General features: G+C 41.9%; 1 protein-coding gene across 1 annotated transcript in view; it reads right to left on the bottom strand.

Annotated features, from left to right (window-relative positions):
- CTSE (cathepsin E) overlaps window positions 1–11764 on the bottom strand; it is a 51283-nt gene extending 39519 nt beyond the window's left edge. Inside the window, 2 exon segments of the mRNA XM_059063318.1 lie at window positions 10393–10568; window positions 11734–11764. Coding sequence (XP_058919301.1) covers window positions 10393–10568; window positions 11734–11764 — 207 coding nt within the window.
- Between the last annotated feature and the right edge of the window lie 11141 nt (window positions 11765–22905).

Here is a 22905-nt window from a genome sequence, read left to right as displayed (position 1 = left end):
ATGGGTGACTCACAGACTGGAGAACACTTATACCACAGAAGTCCACACACTGGAGTGAAGGTTTTGAGCCCCACGTCAGGCTTCTCAACTGGAGGGTCCAGGAACGGGAGGAGGAATTCCTAGAGAATCAGACTTTGAAGCCTAGTGGGAATTGACTGCAGGACTTTGACAGGACTGGGCGAAACAGAGACTCCACTCTTGGAGGGCACACACAAAGCAGTGTGTGCATCGGGACCCAGGGGAAGGAGCAGTGACCCTAGGGGAGACTGAACCAGACCTACCTGATGGTGTTGGATGGTCTCCTGCAGAGGCGGGGTGTGTGTGTGTGCTGTGGCTCACTGTGGGGACAAGGACACTGGCAGCAGAAGTTCTGGAAAGTACTCCTTGGCGTGAGCCCTCCCAGAGTCTGTCATTAGCCCCACCAAAGAGCTCAGGTAGGCTCCAGTGTTGGGTTGCCTCAGGCCAAACAACCAACAGGGAGGAAACCCAGCTCCACCCATCAACAGTCAAGTGGATTAACGTTTTACTGAGCTCTGCCCACCAGAGCAACAACCAGCTCTACCCACCACCAGTCCCTCCCATCAGGAAGCTTGCACAAGCCTCTTAGATAGCCTCAACCACCAGAGGGCAGACAGCAGAAGCAAGAAAACTACAATCCTGCAGCCTGTGGAACAAAAACCATATTCACAGAAAGAGAGACAAGATGAAAAGGCAGAGGGCTATGTACCAGATAAAGGAACAAGATAAAACCCCAGAAAAACAACTAAATGAAGTGGAAATAGGCAATCTTCCAGAAAAAGAATTCAGAATAATGATAGTGAAGATGATCCAGGTCCTCAGAAAAAGAATGGAGGCAAAGATCGAGAAGATGCAAGAAATGTTTAACAAAGACCTAGAAGAATTAAAGAACAAACAAACAGAGATGAACAATACAATAACTGAAATGAAAACTACACTAGACAGAATCAATAGCAGAATAATTGAGACAGAAGAACGGATAAGTGACCTGGAAGACAGAATGGTGGAATTCACTGCCACAGAACAGAATAAAGAAAAAAGAATGAAAAGAAATGAAGACAGCCTAAGAGACCTCTGGGACAACATTAAATGCAACAACATTTGCATTAAAGGGGTCCCAGAAGGAGAAGAGGGAGAGAAAGGACCCAAGAAAATATTTGAAGAGATTATAGTTGAAAACTTCCCTAACATGGGAAAGGAAATAGCCACCCAAGTCCAGGAAGCACAGCAAATCCCATACAGGATAAACCCAAGGAGAAACACTCCAAGACACATAGTAATCAAATTGGCAAAACTTAAAGACAAAGAAAAATTATTGAAAGCAACAACGGAAAAACAGCAAATAACATACAAGGGAACTCCTATAAGGTTAACAGCTGATTTCTCAGCAGAAACTCTACAAGCCAGAAGGGAGTGGCATGATACACTTAAAGTGATGAAAGGGAAGAACCTACAACCAAGATTACTCTACCCAGCAAGGATCTCATTCAGATTCAATGGAGAAATCAAAAGCTTTACAGACAAGCAAAAGCTAAGAGAATTCAGCACCACCAAACCAGCTCTACAACAAATGGTAAAGGAAATTCTCTAGGTAGGAAACACAAGAAAAGGACCTACAAAAACAAACCCAAAACAATTAAGAAAATGGTCATAGGAACATATTGATAATTACCTTAAATGTGACTGGATTAAATGCTCCAACCAAAAGACACAGACTTGTTGAATGGATACAAAAACAAGACCCATATATATGCTGTCTACAAGAGACCCACTTCAGACTTAGGGACACATACAGACTGAAAGTGAGGGGATGGAAAAAGATATTCCATGCAAATGGAAATCCAAAGAAAGCTGGAGTAGCTATACTCATATCAGGTAAAACAGATTTTAAAATAAAGAATGTTACAAGAGACAAGGAAGGACAATACATAATGATGAAGGGATCAAACCAAGAAGACGATATAACAATTATAAATATATATGCACCCAACATAGGAGCACCACAATACATAAGGCAACTGCTAACAGTTATAAAAGAGGAAATCGACAGTAATACAATAATAGTGGGGGACTTTAACACCTCACTTACACAAATGGACAGATCATCCAAAATGAAAATAAATAAGGAAACAGAAGCTTTAAATGACACAATAGACCAGATAGATTTAATTGATATTTATGGGACATTCCATCCGAAAACAGCAGATTACACTTTCTTCTCAAGTGCGCATGGAACATCCTCCAGGATAGATCACATCTTGGGTCACAAATCAAGCCTCAGTAAATTTAAGAAAATTGAAATCATATCAAGCATCTTTTCTGACCACAACACTATGAGATTAGAAATCAATTACAGGGAAAAAAACGTAAAAAACACAAACACATGGAGGCTAAACAATACGTTATTAAATAACCAAGAGATCACTGAAGAAATCAAAGAGGAAATCAAAAAATACCTAGAGACAAATGACAATGAAAACACGACAATCCAAAACCTTTGGTATGCAGCAAAAACTGTTCTAAGAGAGAAGTTTATAGCTATACAAGCCTACCTCAAGAAACAACAAAAATCTCAAATAAACAATCTAACCTTACACCTAAAGGAACTAGAGAAAGAAGAACAAACAAAACCCAAAGTTAGCAGAAGGAAAGAAATCGTGAAGATCAGAGCAGAAATAAATGAAATAGAAACAAAGAAAACAATAGCAAAGATCAATAAAACTAAAAGCTGATTCTTTGAGAAGATAAGCAAAATTGATAAACCATTAGCCAGACTCATCAAGAAAAAGAGGGAGAGGACTCAAATTAATAAAATTAGAAATGAAAAAGGAGAAGTTACAACAGACACTGCAGAAACACAAAGCATCCTAAGAGACTACTACAAGCAACTCTATGCCAATAAAATGGACAACATGGAAGAAATGGACAAATTTTTAGAAAGGTATAACCTTCCAAGACTGAACCAGAAAGAAACAGAAAATATGAACAGACCAGTCACAAAGAATGAAATTGAAACTGTGATTAAAAATCTTCCAACAAAAAGAGTGCAGGACCAGATGGCTTCACAGGTGAATTCTATCAAACATTTAGAGAAGAGCTAACACCCATCCTTCTCAAGCTCTTCCAAAAAATTGCAGAGGAAAGAATACTCCCAAACTCTTTCTATGAAGCCACCATCACCTTGATACCAAAATCAGACAAAGATACTACAAAAAAAGAAAATTAAAGACCAATATCACTGATGAATATAGATGCAAAAATCCTCAACAAAATACTAGCAAACAGAATCCAACAACACATTTAAAGGATCATAAACCACAATCAAGTGGGATTTTTCCCAGGGATGCAAGGATTCTTCAATATACTCAAATCAATCAATGTGATACACCATATTAACAAACTGAAGAATAAAAACCATATGATCATCTCAATAGATGCAGAAAAAGCTTTTGACAAAATTCAACACCGATTTATGATAAAAACTCTCCAGAAAGTGGGCATAGAGGGAACCTACCTCTACATAATAAAGGCCATATATGACAAACCCACAGCAAACATCATTCTCAATGGTGAAAAACTGAAAGCATTTCCTCTAAGATCACTCTCACCACTACTATTCAACATAGTTTTGGAAGTCCTAGCCATGGCAATCAGAGAAGAAAAAGAAATAAAAGGAATACAAATTGGAAAAGACAAAGTAAAACTGTCACTGCAGATGACATGATACTATACACAGAGAATCCTAAAAATGCCAGCAGAAAACTACTAGAGCTAATCAATGAATTTGGTAAAGTTGCAGGATACAAAATTAATGCACAGAAATCTCTTGCATTCCTATACACTAATGATGAAACATCTGAAAGAGAAATTATGGAAACACTCCCATTTACCATTGCAACAAAAAGAATAAAATACCTAGGAATAAACCTACCTAGGGAGACAAAAGACCTGTATGCAGAAAATTATAAGACACTGATGAAAAAAATTAAAAATGATACCAGCAGATGCAGAGATATACCATGTTCTTGGATTGGAAGAATCAGTATTGTGGAAATAACTATACTACCCAAAGCAATCTACAGATTCAATGCAATTCCTATCAAATTACCAATGGCATTTTTTTATGGAACTAGAACAAATCATCTTAAAATTTGTATGGAGACACAAAAGACCCCAAAGAGCCAAAGCAGTATTGAGGGAAAAAAAATGGATCTGGAGGAATCAGACTCCCTGACTTCAGACTATACTACAAAGCTACAGTAATCAAGACAATATGGTACTGGCACAAAAACAGAAACGTAGATCAATGGAACAAGATAGAAAGCCCAGAGATAAACCCATGCACCTATGGTCAACTAATCTATGACAAAGGAGGAAAAGATAGACAATGGAGAAAAGACAGTCTCTTTAATAAGTGGTGCTGGGAAAACTGAGCAGCTACATGTAAAAGAATGAAATTAGAACATTCCCTAATACCATACAAAAAAATAAACTCAAAATAGATTCGAGACCTAAATGTAAGACTGGACACTATAAAACTCTTAGAGGAAAACATAGGAAGAACGCTCTTTGACATAAATCACAGCAAGATCTATTTTATTATTATTATTATTATTTATTTATTTATTTTAATTTTGGCTGCATGAGTCTTCGTTGCTGCACATGGGCTTTCTCTAGTTGTGGCAAGCGGGGCCTACTCTTCGTTGCAGTGTGCAGGCTTTCTCACTGTGGTGTCTTCTCCTGTTGTGGAGCACGGGCTCTAGGCACACAGGCTTCAGTATTTGCAGCACGTGGGCTCAGTAGTTGTGGCTTGAGGGCTCCAGACCACAGGCTCAGTAGCTGTGGCGCACAGGCTCAGCCGCCTCAGGGCATGTGGGATCTTCCCAGACCAGGGCTCGAACCCATGTCCCCTGCATTGGCAGGCGGACTCCCAACCACTGCACCACCAGGGAAGCCCAGCAAGATCTATTTTGATCCACCTCCTAGAATAATGGAAATAAAAACAAAAATAAACAAATGGGACCTAATGAAAGTTCAAAGCTTTTGCACAGCAAACAAAACCATAAACAAGACGAAAAGACAACCCTCAGAATGGGAGAAAATATTTGCAAACAAATCAACGGACAAAGGATTAATCTCCCAATTATATAAACAGCTCATGCAGCTCAATATTAAAGAAACACATAACCCAATCCAAAAATGGGCTGAAGACCTAAATAGACATTTCTCCAAAGAAAACATTCAGATGGCCAAGAAGCACATGAAAAGCTGCTCAACATCACTAATTATTAGAGAAGTGCAAATGAAAACTACAATGAGGTATCACCTCACACCAAGTAGAATGGGCATCATCAGAAAATCTACAAACAACAAATGCTGGAGAGGGTGTGGAGACAAGGGAACCCTCTTGCACTGTTGGTGGGAATGTAAATTGATACATCCACTATGGAGGACAGTATGGAGGTTCCTTAAAAAACTAAAAATAGGGCTTCCCTGGTGGTGCAGTGGTTGAGAGTCTGCCTGCTGATGCAGGGGACATGGGTTTGTGCCCCAGTCCGGGAAGATCCCACATGTCACGGAGCGGCTAGGACCGTGAGCCATGGCTGCCGAGCCTGCGCGTCCAGAGCCTGTGCTCCGCAACAGGAGAGGCCACAACAGTGAGAGGCCCGCGTACCACAAAAAAAATAAAAAAATAAAAAATAAAAATAGAATTACCATATGATCCAGCAATCCCACTACTGGGCATATACCCAGAGAAAACCATAATTCAAAAAGACACATGCACCGCAATGTTCATTGCAACACTATTTACAATAGCGAGGTCATGGAAGCAACCTAAATGCCCATCAACAGATGAATAGGTAAAGAAGATGTGGTACATATATATACGATGGAATATTACTCAGCCATAAAAAGGAATGAAATTGAGTCATTTGTTGAGACATGGATGGATCTAGAGACTGTCATACAGAGTGAAGTAAGGCAGAAAGAGAAAAACAAATAACGTATATTAACGCATGTATGTGGAACCTAGAAAAATGGTACAGATGAACCGGTTTGCAGGGCAGAAGTTGAGACACAGATGTAGAGAGCAAATGTATGGACACCAAGGGGGGAAAACCGCAGTGGGGTGGGTGTGTGTGTGCTGAATTGGGCGATTGGGTTTGACATGTATACACTGATGTGTATAAAATTGATGACTAATAAGAACCTGCTGTATAAACAAACAAACAAACAGAAAAAAACAACTAATACTAAACTTTCTTTGTGTTATTTGTATGGAGATATGTTAATATAAATGTTTCAGACATTACATGAAATTTCTAAAAATCTTCTATGTTCTGGTATAATGTTATAAGTCATAATTCTAGTTATTACTTTAAAATGTATATCTCAGAAATAACTAACAAAACAAAAAGAATTACTCTCAAATCACCTTTCCTTTTCTTCTCTATCCCTTTCTGCAGAGAACATCACCAACTTGAAGATAGGCACTGGCCCTAAAGAACCCAGCAGGTGGGTGAGAGAAGGGCTGGCCCATGCAGGAGCATCAGGGATCTTGGAAGTCGGTTTGCTTGGCCCCCATTTGTGGACTGGTGTGGGTAGGACCATGGCCATGGAGGTTGGGGCAGAGGAGAGAGGCTCAAACTGGGGGCAGGAGATGGTTGGCTATTAGGGATGAGGAAGCCCAGAGGTGAGAGAGGTCCCTCAGAAGCAGGGAGGTCCCAGGGCAATTTTGTGGATGATCACCACAGCCAGCCAGGGCAGCTGAAGCATCCTCATTGTCTTGTTTGCTTCCCTCAGCTTAGGCACAGCAGCCACAGCTGTTTCTAGCTCCGTCAGTGTTGTGGCCCTCCTCTTGCTGCTGGTGGGGCTCCTGTCCATGACTCTGAAGAAACGGAGGCATGAGAGTGAGTTGAACGGCTGACCCTGGAGCTGGGAACCAGGAAAGAGGAGAAACCAAGGGCAGAGATGGGGTGTCTTTCCTATGGGGCAGCCTTGGGGAAGGGTAGAAGAGGGCAGGCTATAGGGTCTGTTCTCTGGAGTTGCCAGGGACTCAGCACGTAGCAACAAGATTTATTTATGGTACAAATTCTTTATGCTAAAAGCCATACATAAGCAATCTGTATAGACATTGTTTATATGCATCAACTAAAATAAATATTGATGCCAAACTCATCTAAATAATAACCAAAATTATAAAGTGTACCAACAGTGCTTACTCCCCCTGTCTCTTCCTGGGCACTTAGCTCAGTCTCAGAGGCCCAATGGGTTGAACACGGTGGATTTTGCATTCTGAAGTCCAACCCTAAACTCATTAATCAGGCAAGGAAAGATGGTTACTACCCCAACTCAGGCTGACTCTGAATTTATTAATTTTTTTAGGACTATTTAAAAAACAACTGAAGCACCAGACCAATTTTTTCCACAAATCCTTGGTAAGGAAATAGTGGAGTCATACCTAGAGGGGCTCCTGGTCATCTCTGCCAGAATTTCATGCTGTTCCTAGGTAGACCCCATACAGGGGTGGTGGTGATGAGGCAGAGAACAGCCCTGAAAGAAATGTTTTTGAAAATCAAGGCAGATCTAGGGCTTGCTCAGCAAGAACCCAATGTTCCACTTGCTGTCCTATAGAGGCCCCAGTAGCTGGGTTTATCTTTGGAAGTGGCTGGTACCTCTAACCTGTGTCCTATCTCTAAAGGAGCTTTCCTGCCATGCTGATGCCATATGTTCCAACATGATCAACTTGGTCCCCAGGAAAGAGGACAACTTCGCTGTTTATGCCAATGTGTCCCCATTCGATCGCCCCAGGAGGACATCACCAGACCAAGTGGAATATGCCTCCATTGTATTCCACTGATGGGAAGCCAGTGAGTGAGATGCTTCAGAGTGGAGAGTCAGACCTGTGCCCCAGCTGGATCCTGAAACAGCTTTTCCTTTAGATGTGTGTGTGTTTGTGAGTGTGTGTGTGTGTGCATGTGTGTGTGTGTGTGTGTGTGTGTGTGTTTAAAATGCATAAACCATATTCTGATGGAGGTAAGTGACTGGGTATTTCTTCTAATTTATTGGAAACAAAGTGCAGTTATAATGGAAAGGAGTGACATCTGAGAGACAAGGGACACAATCATTCCAGTCACTCTGAGCCCCGGAAGTAGGTTCCTGAGAGAGACTGGCCAACAGAGGAGCCCTTTCTCGCCCCTGCCCTTCCTGAGGCAAGGGCTGAGGAGTGGGGCTCGCACCACTCAAGGACCAACTTCTGGATTTTGTCTCTCTTGTTCTGCTCTGTCAGGAATTGACATCCTGTAGAGGTTAATTCATGAGTCACACTCACGTCTGGAGACGTGAATGGCTGATTGCTGTGTCTATGTCTTCATAGTAGCTTTGCCGGACTATGTACCAAGTGTGGGGGGAGGAGGCATGGGGGAGCTGCAAGTACGTGTAAAGACTTCTTCCTGAGGGAGTGAATGCAGAGAGTGCGGGGCCACCCGGGACAGGAGCTGGGGAAGAAGCACCCAGTGGAAGTGGGTACATGTCACCACCAACCAGTGTCTGCTCCATGGGAACTTCGGAAGATGTCTGGAACTTTGCAGCTGATTCATTCCTTCTTTCATTCATTTAAAAACATGCATTAGGGCTTCCCTGGTAGCACAGTGGTTAAGAATCCACCTGCCAAGGCGGGGAACACGGGTTCGAGCCCTGGTCCTAGACACATGCCGCGGAGCAACTAAGCCCGTGCACCACAACTACTGAGCCTGCTCTCTAGAGCTGGCAAGCCCCAACTACTGAGCCCACGTGCCACAACTACTGAAGCCTGTGCACCTAGAGCCTGTGCTCTGCAACAAGAGAAGCCACCGCAGTGAGAAGCCTGCGCACCACAACAAAGAGTAGCCCCGCTTGCTGCAACTAGACAAAGCCCGCGCACAGCAACAAAGACCCAGTGAAGCCAAAAAAAATTTTTAAAAATCCTAAAAAAAATAAAATAAAATAAAAACATGCATTAAACACCACCATAGTCTAGAACCTGCGAATACAGCAGTGAATCCAACAGACAAAACCTTATTCTCATGGATCTTACCTTCTAGGAGGGGAGCAGTGAACAAATAAATAAGAAAGTACACAGACTGTCACATGGTAGCATGTGTTATGGACCAAAATAAAGCAAGTCCTAGAAGGTAGGGAACACCAGGTGGGAGTGGGTTGCTATTTTGTATTAGATGGTCAGGTACAGGCTTGCTGACATTTGACCTGAAGGCAGGTCAAATGAGACCTGAGGATAAATGGGGAAGAGCATGTCAGGCAGAAGGGACAGCAAGTGCAAAGGCCCTGAGGTGGAAGTATACTTTACATGGTCAAAGAATATCAAGGATGTTAGTGTGTCTGGAGTTGGCAGGGGGCGGGGGCAGTATGGGGAGATGAGGTGTGTGCAACAAATCAGCATCTGAGTTTGGGAATCAGTGATCTAAGGCAGTGTTTCCCACGGCATACTCCATGCAGTGGGAGTACAGGGACCCCTGGTCCTTTAGGGATTATGCCTCTGGCTGCACCACTCTCTATACTCCTGCTGCTCACATTTGTTAATCTCCAGATATTCTCCTCATTTATAGGGGACACCTGGTCTCCACTCCACCCTAATCCCGTCATCACTCAAGATTATTTCGTGGCGGTGTAGATGATCCTCCCTACCTTTGAGCTTAAAGTTTCCCAAAGTGTGTTCTTCCAGTTATGAGAGATGTTAGTGGATGTTGGGATGTAGAGAGTAGGTGAGATCTATGACCAAATAAATTTGGGAAATGATGAATAAGTAAAGAGTAATGGAGAAAAATAATTTTTCATTTGAAACCAAAAATGATAGAAGCCACTTCTGTCTTCGAAGGAGGATGGCATGGTTCACATCAGTAAGAAAACACATTCTTTATGGCTCCTTTCCACTCATAGAGACTGGAGAGGGGAGGAGGAAGTAGAAAGGAAACACAAAGATTTCTAAGCCTCTGCCCTCTTTTCTGTTGATACTGGGCAAGTCCAAGGGCAGAGAGCCCTTTGTAATAGCACAGATGTAGGGTGACCACACGCCCTGGTTTGTTGGGAACTTTCCTGGTATACAACTGTTGTCCCAGAGAAACTATTATTAGGTTCACTTTCATTCTCAAAAGTGTCGTAGTTTGGGTGATAAATTATGTGGTCACCAGTTAACAAGGCTTTGAAAGTGCAAAAGCAAGTCCAAGGCCAATAAGGAGGGGAGAGCAAAGTTGTTTTGTACAATAAAGTGAGAATAGAGTTAGGGTGGGGGTGGAGGAGGCTGCTGGGGAGACAACAAGGACATTTTTGAGGAGAAAGGGGGCTAAAGTCATGTAAAAGATTTCCACCACCACAAACCTCAGTAAAGCCCGCTAAACACACCAAGGTCTGGTGTGGGTATTTTGGGGAAGGGGACATCATGGACAAGGAACTGAAATCCACATCTTGGTCAGCATAGAGCAGAAATAAGAGGGAAGTGGTAAGAGGTGCAATCTGAATGAGCTGGACAATTCCGGGGAAGGCTGAACTCAGAGCTGGAAGCAAACACAAGAACACAAACCCTCTGAAAATTCTCAGAAATCTCAGAGAGGGCACCAGAGTTTCCAAAGAACTTACAATTGGGATATTAACAATGTTTTTTTGTTTGTTTGTTTGTTTTTGCGGTACACGGGCCTCTCACTGTTGTGGCCTCTCCCGTTGCGGACGGAGCACAGGCTCCGGACGCGCAGGCTCAGCGGCCATGGCTGACGGGCCCAGCCGCTCCGCGGCATGTGGGATCTTCCCGGACCGGGGCACGAACCTGTGTCCCCTGCATCGGCAGGCGGACTCTCAACCACTGCGCCACCAGGGAAGTCCCTGCTACTGTTATTCTTGTCTTTAAGAAATCAAGTCACAGAGAAGACAGGTAGCAGCAGAGTCAGTCTGGCTCCAGGGCCCCCGTCTTTAACCACTCTGTGGACTGGGCCCCTGTGTACTCACACTGAACACATCAGGCACAGAACGCATGCTGCAGCTCCCCCATGGCCCTCTCCCTCCCCACTGGCCACCCACTGGCCCTATATCTGAAAATCTGTGAGTCACTTTGCCATTCTCTTCCTCTCACTTCCATTCCAAGTAATTCGATCACCAAATCCTATCACTTATACATCTTGCGTATTTAAAATATCTGTTTAATTGCCTCTGGTCTCTCCCTCTAATCTGTTCTCTACGTTGCAACCAGAGGTTCTTCAAAAAACAAACTCTGAGTGGCCATTATCAGTTAACGTTTCTTCAACTTATCAGCGCACCTTCAATGGGTTCCAGTTGTCCCGTTGGATAAATCCTAACTTCTTAGCAGGGACCACAAGGCCCTCTGTGATCCCACCCATACGCACCCCCTCAGCCTCATCACTCCTCACTGCCCTCCCGCTCTCTCCCCTTTATCTTGGCTGGCTCTCAGTTTTCCAAATGCACTAGTTCTCTCTCTCCCCACTGAGATTTTACTCATGCTGTTTCTTCTGCCCGTAGCCCTCCCCCCACTCCCTAGGTCAGAGCTGAGTCCTTCTCTGATCGAAGACTGTGATGAGCCCTTCTGCTATATGTTCCCTGGCTCCCTTTAACTTTCCAGGAGATGGTATTCATCACCCCTTAGTGTAATTTCTTGTCTGAAGTCTATGATCCCGATTGCATGGGGGTAAGGATCAAGTCCATCTTCTTTACCTCTGGATCCCAAGTGCAGGGCCCGGTGCATGGTCAACTATCAAGAAATGTCTGGGGCTTCCCTGGTGGTGCAGTGGTTGAGAGTTCGCCTGCCGATGCAGGGGACCCGGGCTCGTGCTCCAGTCCGGGAAGATCCCACATGCCACGGAGTGGCTGGGCCCGTGAGCCATGGTCGCTGAGCCTGCGCGTCCGGAGCCCGTGCTCCACAACGGGAGAGACCACAGCAGTGAGAGGCCTGGGTACGGCAAAAAAAAAAAAAAAAAAAAAGAAATATCTATAGCATGAATGAATGAATGGCAGAACAATTTGGAGGGAATAACATAGTGACCACAGTAGCAAAGCCCTTGCTCTTTGATAAAATATCAGCTTTATTGAGATAGAATTCACATACCATACAATTCACAATTCTATGGCTTTCAGTATATTCGTAGAGGTGTGCAACCATCATCACAATTTTAATTTTTTTTTTTTTTTTTTTTTTTTTTTTTTTCAGTATGTGGGCCTCTCACTGTTGTGGTCTCTCCCGTTGCGGAGCACAGACTCCGGACGTGCTGGCTCAGCGGCCATGGCTCACGAGCCCAGCTGCTCCGCGGCATGTGGGATCTTCCCGGACCGGGGCACGAACCCGTGTCCCCTGCATCGGCAGGCGGACTCTCAACCACTGCGCCACCAGGGAAGCCCCATCATCACAATTTTAGAACATTTTCGTCACCCCAGAAGAAACCCTGCACTCATAAGCAGTCAGTCACCATTTCCTTCTATGTTATTTTAAAAAGATAATAAAGCCTAGTATTTATAGCGTGTTTCACGTGGGTTAACAGAGCCCATGTGGGCTCATTGAATTTTGAACAACTCTGTGAGGTGAGCATTTGACTGCATCTGTCAATGAGTTTTAACTTCAGTTTTTGGAGGAAGATCTTTAAGCAATAAAAAGTTGCATGGAAAAGGAAGGGGAGGGGTGGTGGATGTCGCGGTGGGGCTGGAGGCCTATTTACAGACTGCTGACTCTGGAAAGGCATGGGCTGGGTGCTCCATATGTGTTGTCACATGAACTTGGGGGGCTGCACTGCACCCTAAGTTCTGGCATGTGTTGAGTGTCTACAAAACTCACTGTTGCAGAACGTCAATTAGTTGGAAAATGCAGATGGTAGAGAAATAATACATAAAGCAAATGGCTTTTGAGATAATAATACAAGATCTAGATTTGAATCCTGATTCTGCTATTTACTACAATTCTGTGACTTTGGGAAAGTTAACCTTCCCAATATTCAGTTCTTTATTTGAAAACAGTATTCTTAGTATCTTCCTTATATGGTGGTTGTGAGGATTAAAGGAGCTAGTATATGCGAAGCAACTTCATATACTGGTGTTCAATGAATAGTAGAACATTTTATTACTAATAATAAACAGATTTGAAAAAATAAATTAAAACACGCATGGAAATAGCACTATATAATTACTGAAAAATGAGAATTCATTGCTATCCAGATTGTAGTGAAATAGACACACTCAAACACTGCTAGTGGGATGCATGTTCTGAAAACAAAAGGTCAATGTGATGCAAAGGCCATAAAGTCACTTTCCTTTGACTTAGATATCCACTCCTGGAACTTTATCCAAAGGAGATAGTCTAAAATAAGCAACAACAGCAACAAAATCAGTATGTACAAAGCTACCCATCACGGTGTTGTCTCCAATAGTAAAAACACTGGAAACAACTGAATGATTCTCCAAAGAATGCTTTGGAACTTACGGTTATATCAGCAAGGTGGGATATTAGGCAACCATTAAAAATGCCGTGAAAACTTTTTGGGCACAGAGAGACCCATGTGTGCAGACGCCCTGAGGTTGGAGAGAGCCTGGAAGAGTGTGAAGAAACAAAGGCAAGCAAAGTACCTGAGGTACAGCTAAGAGGGTAGATATTGTTCAGGATCTAAACTCAGTGGGAAGCCACTGAAGAGTTGTTAGCAGACAGTGACATAACCAGAATTGAAGGTTTAAAAATCTCATTTATTATAATGTGGAAAACTATTTGGGAAACTACTTTAAAAAAACACAAGTATGCAGGAAAAGGGTTATACAAAAATGTATTAGGATGATTGGATAATGAGTATTTTTCCCCTTTTCAAAAATTCCTTAATCAAAAAATAATTTAAAAAATAAATAAATAAAATAAAAAGAGAACAAAAAAGATAGAAAAAGAATTTCCTTGTCTTCTTGACACACCGTTTTTCCCCCTTAAAAATGGGGAGAGGGGCTTCCCTGTTGGCACAGTGGTTAAGAATCCGCCTGCCAATGCAGGGGACATGGGTTAGAGCCCTGGTCCAGGAAGATCCCACATGCCGCGGAGCAACTGGGCCCGTGAGCCACAACTACTGAGCCTGCGCGTCTGAAGCCTGTGCTCCGCAACAAGAGAGGCCGCGACAGTGAGAGGCCCGCGCACGACAATGAAGAGTGGCCCCCGCTCGCTGCAACTAGGGAAAGGCCTTGCACAGAAATGAAGACCCAACACAGCCCCCCAAAAATAAAATAAATAAAACTAAATAAATTTATTTTTTTTTTAAATGGGGAGAGATAACTGATTCTCCTGCAGAAAGTAGCTATGTTCTCTGTAAGGCGTTGCATCCCACGAATGTCGGAGGCATTGTGCAAGGGGAGAAGGGCTTGGGAGGGATGCAGTCTTATGAAATGTGTAGGGTGTGGGAGGTGAATGTGAGTTATCGACCTCCATCAGCCACTCCTTCTTCCACCAGGTGATAAGCTATCAGAAATAGCTTCCTGTTGATGTTACAGATGTTTTAGCTTCATTTAAGGCTGTCAGCTCAAAGCAGAGAGAGGAGGACCATATCACAGCAGGCTAGGCAGATGGAGGCTTGGCTGTGGACCTCCCAAGGAGCACCAGCAGGAATCCATTGACAGTGGCCTCTGGGAAGGAGCAGACTAAGTGCTTTTGTGAGCAAATCACCATCTCATCTTCACCCCCAAAAGCCTGCAATTGACCTTCCTTCCCTTCCTGGCACTGTCATACAAACTGCAACAGCTGTGTGAGGTCGGCCTCATTCAATGTTTAACGGTAAAGAAGTCCTTAAAAAATTATCCTCATCAGTTGCTGTACATCCCATATACACACTCATAATAATTTATGGTCGCATCACACACAGATTCAGAGATGAGGTGAGCTGGAAGGGACCTTTGCTAATATGTAGAGACTCACTTCTTCCTTTTATAAAGGAGGATCATGAGTCCACTGGTGGGAAAGTGATTTGTCTGAGCTCATACTGCAAGTTAGTGACAGAGGTGGGACTTGAACCCAGGCCTCTTGACTCCTCCTCCAGGGCTCTTTCTGCTCTACCGGGCCATGTGCATATTTGTGGAATTTAGACATTTGTTCACATGGAGGGAAAGAGACTACTAATCTCCATTGACGTAAACTGTCTGCATGGAGCAGTAGGGTAGAGCTCTGCCAAGAGAGACAGGAGGTGTTGTCTGTTGCTTCACTCCGCTCTACAAAACTGAGCTAGATTATTATCTTCTGAGCAGCATGCCCTTGCTCTGTTGGAAATGATGAAACATTGGTGACTGACCTCCAGTGACTGAGAAGCTTCCGGGTGGTGCTGGGGGTGGTGATGAGGGAGATGTTTCCATCAGGACATCGGTGAAACACAGGCTGGGATCAGAACTTTCTCATGGTCCTGGGGGTAAGTATTGTCTGGGCACGTAGGATTTTAAATTAGTTTGAGGGGTGTGTGTCTGTTTGTGAACATTTATGTGTAGAAGTTTCAGAGGGGGTTCTCAATTTATGTGCTAGGATGCCAGGGTGTGGAATTCAATTGCCATCGGCTTGGAGTGAGCTTAAGATTTGTCAGTGTGCACTTTATGGACATTAGTCTTTTGCTCCTGAGACCTGAGATCTGTCTTCAGTAGCAGCAGTGTCCTTCAGGGCTCCAGCTAGAAGGTAAATAGACTTTGGATGCAGACAGAACCAGATCCAAAGAACTTTGTTAAATGTTTGTAATCCTCAGTTTCTTCATCTGTAAAATGAGTATAAAACTAGCCACCTTTCAGTGTTGCTATGAGGATAACAGAAAATATACATTTAGTGCCCAGTCCAGTACTCCATCAATAGTAGCTATAAATTATTTACTCTTTTAAAGTCAACTGGGAACCAGATGCCAGAGAATATCTCCCTGCAGGAGTTTTTCCCTTAAGATTCATTCTGAGCTACAAAGAACTGGGATGTGTGGAGGGAAGAGAACCAGTCTGGCAGTTTAAAAATGTTATGAATGAGAATCAGAAAATGTATGCTGTCAAAAAAAAGCCAGGCAAACATCTGGGCAAGGAAAAGCCAACAACAACAACAGCAAAGTATAATAGCTGACTCTGACATAGAGCTTATTATGTCCCAAGAACTATTAAGAGCATCACGTAGATTAATTCATTTAATCCTCACAACAGCTCTGAAAATATAGGTGCTGTTCATAGCTTCTCTTTATGATTGAGGAAACTGAGGCACAAAGGTGTTGAGTGACTTGACTGAAGTCAGTGATAGAAAACTCTTCTAGAATAATTTATCATAGAAGAGTGTTCTTAGAGCAGGCTTCTCTCCATTGTCCCTGCAGCCTGGGAGCTCAGAAGTGTAGACCAGGCACTCAAGGAAGACTTGGTTATTGGTCGACTCTGCTCTTGTTCAGTGCACTGACCTTGTGTGGGCTTCGGCAGCCCTACTCAGTACAATGCCTTGAGTTGGATCAGCTGCGTAATCAGCAGGGCCCCGTGCAAATGAACATCTTGGACCCCTTTTAAAAAATTATTAGGAATTTAAAGATGGCAACAGCAGAGCACTAAACCCATCATGGGGCCCTTCTGAGCATGAGGTCCTACTGGACTCTACAGGAGACATGCCCATGGCCCTGAGACCCAGTAGTGAGGCAGGAACAGTGCTGGAAAGTTCCATGGTCTCACTTACCCCTCTTGACAAATTCTGTGAGGGAGGCCTTTGGCTTTCTAATTAACAGGGGAGGAAATTGAGACTCAGGGACATCAAGTGCCCCCCACCAAGCTTAAACAGTGTTTATTATATGCAAACTTATTTTTTTTTTTTTTTAATATTTATTTATTTTTGGCTGTGTTGGGTCTTTGTTTCTGTGCGAGGGCTTTCTCTAGTTGTGGCAAGTGGGGCCACTCTTCATCGCGGTGCGCGGGCCCCCCACTATCGCGGCCTCTCCCGTCCCGGAGCACAGGCTCCAGACGCGCAGGCCCAGCAGCCGTGGCTCACGGGCCCAGTCGCTCCGCGGCATGCGGGATCCTCCCAGACCAGGGCTCGAACCCGCGTCCCCTGCATCAGCAGGCAGACTCTCAACCACTGCGCCACCAGGGAAGCCCTATGCAAACTTATTGAACTGCAATGAGTACAGAATGTTACAAAGTGCTTTTCCCCACACATTGTCTCTAAATATTGTGCCAGGAATTGTGGAGCTAAAGTATGGACTAGACATGGTCCCAGCCGCCAAAGCGCTCACAAACTGAGCATAATCTGTAGAAGGTGTTTAGTTTCTCTAAAATTTAGTTTGTCAATTCTATAAAATTTAGTTGGCCCCTCCAATTCACCTGGAGCTTTGCAGAACTAGCAAAATGACTCCTGAAGTTGCTTGCAATTCTTTGCCTTGCTGATTTAGTCTCGGTACTAAGTTTCATTCATCTCAAGTAACTGTAAAAATGCTTTCCCCCAAATCACTAAGTTGCATTCATCTCAAGTACTTTCTCGCAAAAACGCTCTCCGCCAAATTACTAGTTAGAAATTTTGGATGACTTATTTTCCTCCTAAACAATTGGCTGTGCCGGCACCGTGTGACTGGAGATGTGGCTTAGCTTGTTGAGAGTCAAAGTTGCTATTTCTGGTTAATTTGAGTCTTATCCCTTATGTCATTTTAGACTCATGGAATTCTAGAACAACAAAATGTCAGAACTAAATCTATTTATCTCACCCCTTTCAGTTTCTAGACAGGGAAACAGACTCAGAGAGAGGAAGCAAGGTGTCCAAGGTGGTTGAGTTTAGAAAGCTGCCGAGCTGGAATGTTGATCCGGGTTCTCATTTTATAGTCCAGATGCGTCCCAACTGCATGGGGTGAGGCCTCTGCAATGGTGACCAGAGCTGAAGGAAATCCAGAGACAATTTCTCTGATACCCAGGACAGAGGTGTTGTCCTCTTCTCCGTGGTGTTTGTCAGACGCGATTTCCTCCCTTTTCACAGCTATGTACTTGGACCTTCTCTGTCTCTGGTGCGTGGACATGGTGACAGTCATAGGAGCAGGGACTTTGTAGGACCTAGGACCTCCCAGGACCATATAGCTTTGTTTACTGGGTTGCTTATACCTCCCACCTGAAAATCATGTGTGAGCCCCTGTGGAAATGGGTGCATTTATATAGGTAAGCCAATTTGGGTTTGTACGTTCTGTTCTGGTCTGAGGATCACCCCTGTTGTGTACCTATATATGCCAGGCACTTGACTAAGCTTCTTAAATACTATGTGCAGTGTGGCGAAGGCTCTCGGTCCAAACAGCCTGGGTTTGAATTCTTTCTCCTGCATGGTGGATTAGAGCCTGGGTTTCTCATATGTAAAATGGGGACAGCAATATTATCTACATCATAAGGTTGTTATTTTGAGGCTTAAATGGATAATTTGTGCAAAATGTTTTGCATGATGCTGGCATACAGTAAGCAGAAAACATGTGTGAGTTAAAAAAATGAAGCAGGTGACGTCCTCATTTTTCCCATAAAACACTGGGACTTGACAAGAGAAAGCAAGTCACAGCTAGGAAGGCCAGAGCTTGAATCCCCAGCCCAGTTCACCTGGTCACTAAGTCCCTGTTCCTCACCATTTTCCTGCTCTTACTTGTGAGGTTGCCTGGCAACATACTCAGCTTTCTCCCATATCATCTTATTCCCATGTGGTCAAATCTATAGTGAACTTGGTTAAAGACAATTAATTCCACTAAAACTGTCCCCTACAGCCAGGGTTGGCAGACACCTTTAGCTGGAGTGCTGTGCTCCCCACTCTCCACCCATCCATCACCTGTTCTTCAGATAATACCCTCTCAGTGAATCCTCTCTGAATATTCTATTGCATGGGGATCTCTTTTTCCTCTAAAGCATTATGTACTATTGATAGCACACCTTCTGACAATTCGTCATGCTTTGTTGTGACATCTCTTGTATTTTTTGATTGATTTTTTTTTTTACACATTAATGTCTTGATTTTCCAAGTACAACATGAGTTCTTAGAAGTTCAGGTAGTGTTCTCCTCTTCTTCGTGGCCATTGGGGTATTTCACCCAGGACCACACACATAGACCACTCAATAAATATTTGATTGACTGAAATTCAGACATTTAGCTGATTATCTCAATGTTATATTAATATGGTGAGATAGAATTTAGATGTAAATAAAATGTTTACGTAGATAAATTTGGTCTCATGCTAATTTAAGCTACTCAGAAATTCTAGGCTTGTTTCCATACTCTTAAAATATTTTCCTGATTGGAAAAAATCATCCAGAACATTTCAGTACCTAGTTTTGTTAACATTTAGGTATATTTTCTTCCATTTCCCCTTTTTGAAAATAGATTCCCCAATTTAATTTTCATAAATGTATGTTCATGAGAAAATTTATATTTCATATGCAAAATAATTATCAATGAATTATTCTGGATTTGATTAGCTGAATCAGGTGAATTGAGGGGTGGGGGTTATTAAACTAATAGACAAAACAATTTTTATGACCCAGAGTTTTTTTTTTTCTTTACAAATATTCATTCTTTTTATATTTACTTTTTACAGGGTTTTGATCATATTGTACATTGTTTACTGTATATATATACTGTATATATATATATATATATACTGATAAAGTACAAGCTAAATATAACTGTCTTGTACTTTTTCACAGAAGACTCCTTCCCTAGATTAATTTTTACTAAACATAATTTTAAGTGTATAATATTCCATCCTATATCTTTGCCCTAATTTATTTAATCTTTGTTTTTCAATCAGATTGTTTTCCATTTTTCACTTTTATAATCCACAGTGGGTAGAACTACCTTGCAATAACACCTTTGATCTCATTCCAAATTGTTTGTTGAATTGTCTGTTCCTCGCCTTTTACCAATTTATCATTTGGGGAGTGCTAGGATTTTTCTCAACAATTTTTGTAAAATCTTTTAAAATTGTGTTGCACATACTTTCTCTAGTTTTTTTTTTTGTCTGTTTGCCTTTAAATTTTATTTTAACATATTAAGTTTTAATAATTTAGAACCAAATCTATTTTTCTTATATTGCTTTGTGATTTCTTCTGTTGCACATAAACTGAGAAAGTTTTCTCTCATCTGGGGATTTAATAAATATTATTGAATATGTGAATATCCAATCCTATTTCCTTTTAATTTTAATGTCCCAATTTAAAAATATTTACCTCCTTAATCCCTTTGGAATTTATTTTGTTATATCATGTCTGAATCGAAGACATTTTCTTTTTCCCTATAGGTAGCTAATTCATTATCCTGTGTGCAAAATTTCTTAAATAACCCTTTCCTTTCCTCCCCCTGATTCGTGAACCACTTTTATAATATATGTGTTACATGTAGTCATATTTTACAAGTCTACACTACTTTAAAAAGTGGTATGTCTGGAGCCCACTTTGTCACAATTCCTTTTCAAACAAGTTTCAACCCTTCTGGATTGTTATTATTTTTTCCCCAGATAAATTTTTGAATAATTTTGAGGTGTAGAAAATTCTCATTCTAATTTTGATTGGAATTATATTGGACCAATAAATCAATTTCAAAGTGATTTATTTTTAGTCTTTTAGCTTCCCAATCTGAAACCCATCAGACGTTTTTCTGTTAAAGTCTTGTAGATTTCTCAGTGAATTTCTACAATTTTCTTCAAAAGAATTCTTATAATTAAAATTATTCTTAGATATATCTGTTGCCATGTTTTCTAAGGTTCCTGGTTCCCCCTGTCCCCAATTCCATTTTCTAACTGGCTGTTGCTAGTCTAATTGGCTGTTGCTAGAATAATAGCAATATTATTGCTATTATTCTAGCAACAGCCAGTTAGAAAATGGAATTGGGGACAGGGGGAACCAGGACCAGCAAAGAATGATTGGTAATTTTAGAATATTTATCATGCCCTCAGGACTTTCCTGAGCAGTCTCATTAATTTCACTAGTTTTTCAATTGATTCTTTTGGGATTTCTAGGTATAAAATCACATCTTTTGCAAATAAGAATAAACTTGACTTTTCCTTGCTCCATTGCATCAGTTATTGGCTGAGGCTCCAGCGCCAGCCTGTCTGGGCACTAAGCCTCATTAACTCTTCTCATTATCTTGGCTAACGTACTTCTCTGTGTCTGAGTTTTGTCCTCTGTAAAATGGAAATAATAATAGTACCTACCTCCTAAGGTGGTTGTGAGAATCAGATGAATTAATACATGTGAAAGTATGCAGAGAACATGCTCAATAAATATTCAGTATTATTATTATAGGTTGGAGAAACTTCCAGCTCCATTTAAAATATTTGATTAATCCATGTTGTATTTATAGTATGTAAAAGGCAGCTCCTTGTAATGATTGAGGGTTAGACTTTTGAGTCAGATGGGCTTGAGTTTAAAACTTAACACTTGGGGCTTCCCTGGTGGCGCAGTGGTTGAGAGTCTGCCTGCCAATGCAGGGGACACGTGTTCGAGCCCTGGTCTGGGAAGATCCCACATGCCGCAGAGCAACTAGCCCGTGAGCCACAACTACTGAGCCTGCACGTCTGGAGCCTGTGCTCTGCAACACGAGCGGCTGCGACAGTGAGAGGCCCGCGCAATGCAATGAAGAGTGGCCCCCGCTTGCTGCAACTAGAGAAAGCCCTCGCACAGAAATGAAGACCTAACACAGACAAAAATTAAATAAATAAATAATTTTTTAAAAAAACAAAAGAACGTGACTCTTCCAGTGGGGGGACCAGGGCAAATTGGTCAACCTCTCCAAGCCTTGGTGTCCTCATCTAGGAAATGGCAATAATGTCTGTTCTTGTAGAGCAAGAGGATAAATAAACCATATGGCAAATATTCAATGTTAGTTTTTTATTATTGTAATAATTAATTTCCCATATATCCCTGCAGTAACTTTTTTAATTTTTAAAAAATCTTTTATAGATTTTTTAAATCAACTATAGTTGATTTACAAGTTTCAGTTGTACAGCAAAATGAATCAGTTATACATATACATATATCCACTCTCTTTTAGATTCTTTCCCCACATAGGTCATTACAGAGTATTGAGTAGAGTTCCCTGTGCTATACAGTAGGTCCTTATTAGTTATCTATTTTATATATAATAGTGTGGATGTGTCAATCCCAATCTCCCAGTTTATCCCTCCCCACCCCCTCCCATTCCCCACCAGTAACCATAAGTTTGTTTTCTACATCTATGACTCTATTTTGTAAATAAGTTTATTTGTACCTTTTTGTTTTTTTAGAATCCACATATAACTGATATTGTATGATATTTGTCTTTCTCTGCCTGACTTTCTTCACTCAGTATGACAATCTCTAGGTCCATCCATGTTACTGAGAATGGCATTATTTCATTCTATTTTATGGCTAACATTCCATTGTGTATATATATATATATACCACATCTTCTTTATCCATTCCTGTCGATGGACATTTAGGTTGATTCCATGTCCTGGCTATTGTAAATAGTGCTGCAAAGAACATTGGGGTGCATGTATCTTTTCAAATTATGGTTTTCTCTGGGTATATGCCCAGGAGTGGGATTGCTGGATGATATGGTAGTTCTATTTTTAGTTTTTCAAGCAACCTCCATACTGTTCTCCATATTGGCTGTACCAATTTACATTCCCACCAACAGTGTAGAAGGGTTCACTTTTTCCACACTCTCTCCAGTGTTTATTGTTTGCAGATTTTTTGATGATGGCCATTCTGACCCATGTGAGGTGATACTTCATTGCAGTTTTGATTTGCATTTCTCTAATAATTAGTGATGTTTTCATGTGCTTTTTGGCCATCTGTATGTCTTCTTTGGAGAAATGTCTATTTAGATCTTCCACCCATTTTTTGATTGGGTTGTTTGTTTTTTTGATATTGAGCTGCATGAGCTATTTGTAT

This window comes from Kogia breviceps, chromosome 1 (genome assembly GCF_026419965.1).
Source record: "Kogia breviceps isolate mKogBre1 chromosome 1, mKogBre1 haplotype 1, whole genome shotgun sequence".
In the NCBI taxonomy this organism is placed as follows: domain Eukaryota; kingdom Metazoa; phylum Chordata; class Mammalia; order Artiodactyla; family Physeteridae; genus Kogia; species Kogia breviceps.
The sequence above is the reverse complement of the archived record's forward strand: the minus strand, read 5'-3'. Positions and strand labels throughout refer to the sequence as shown.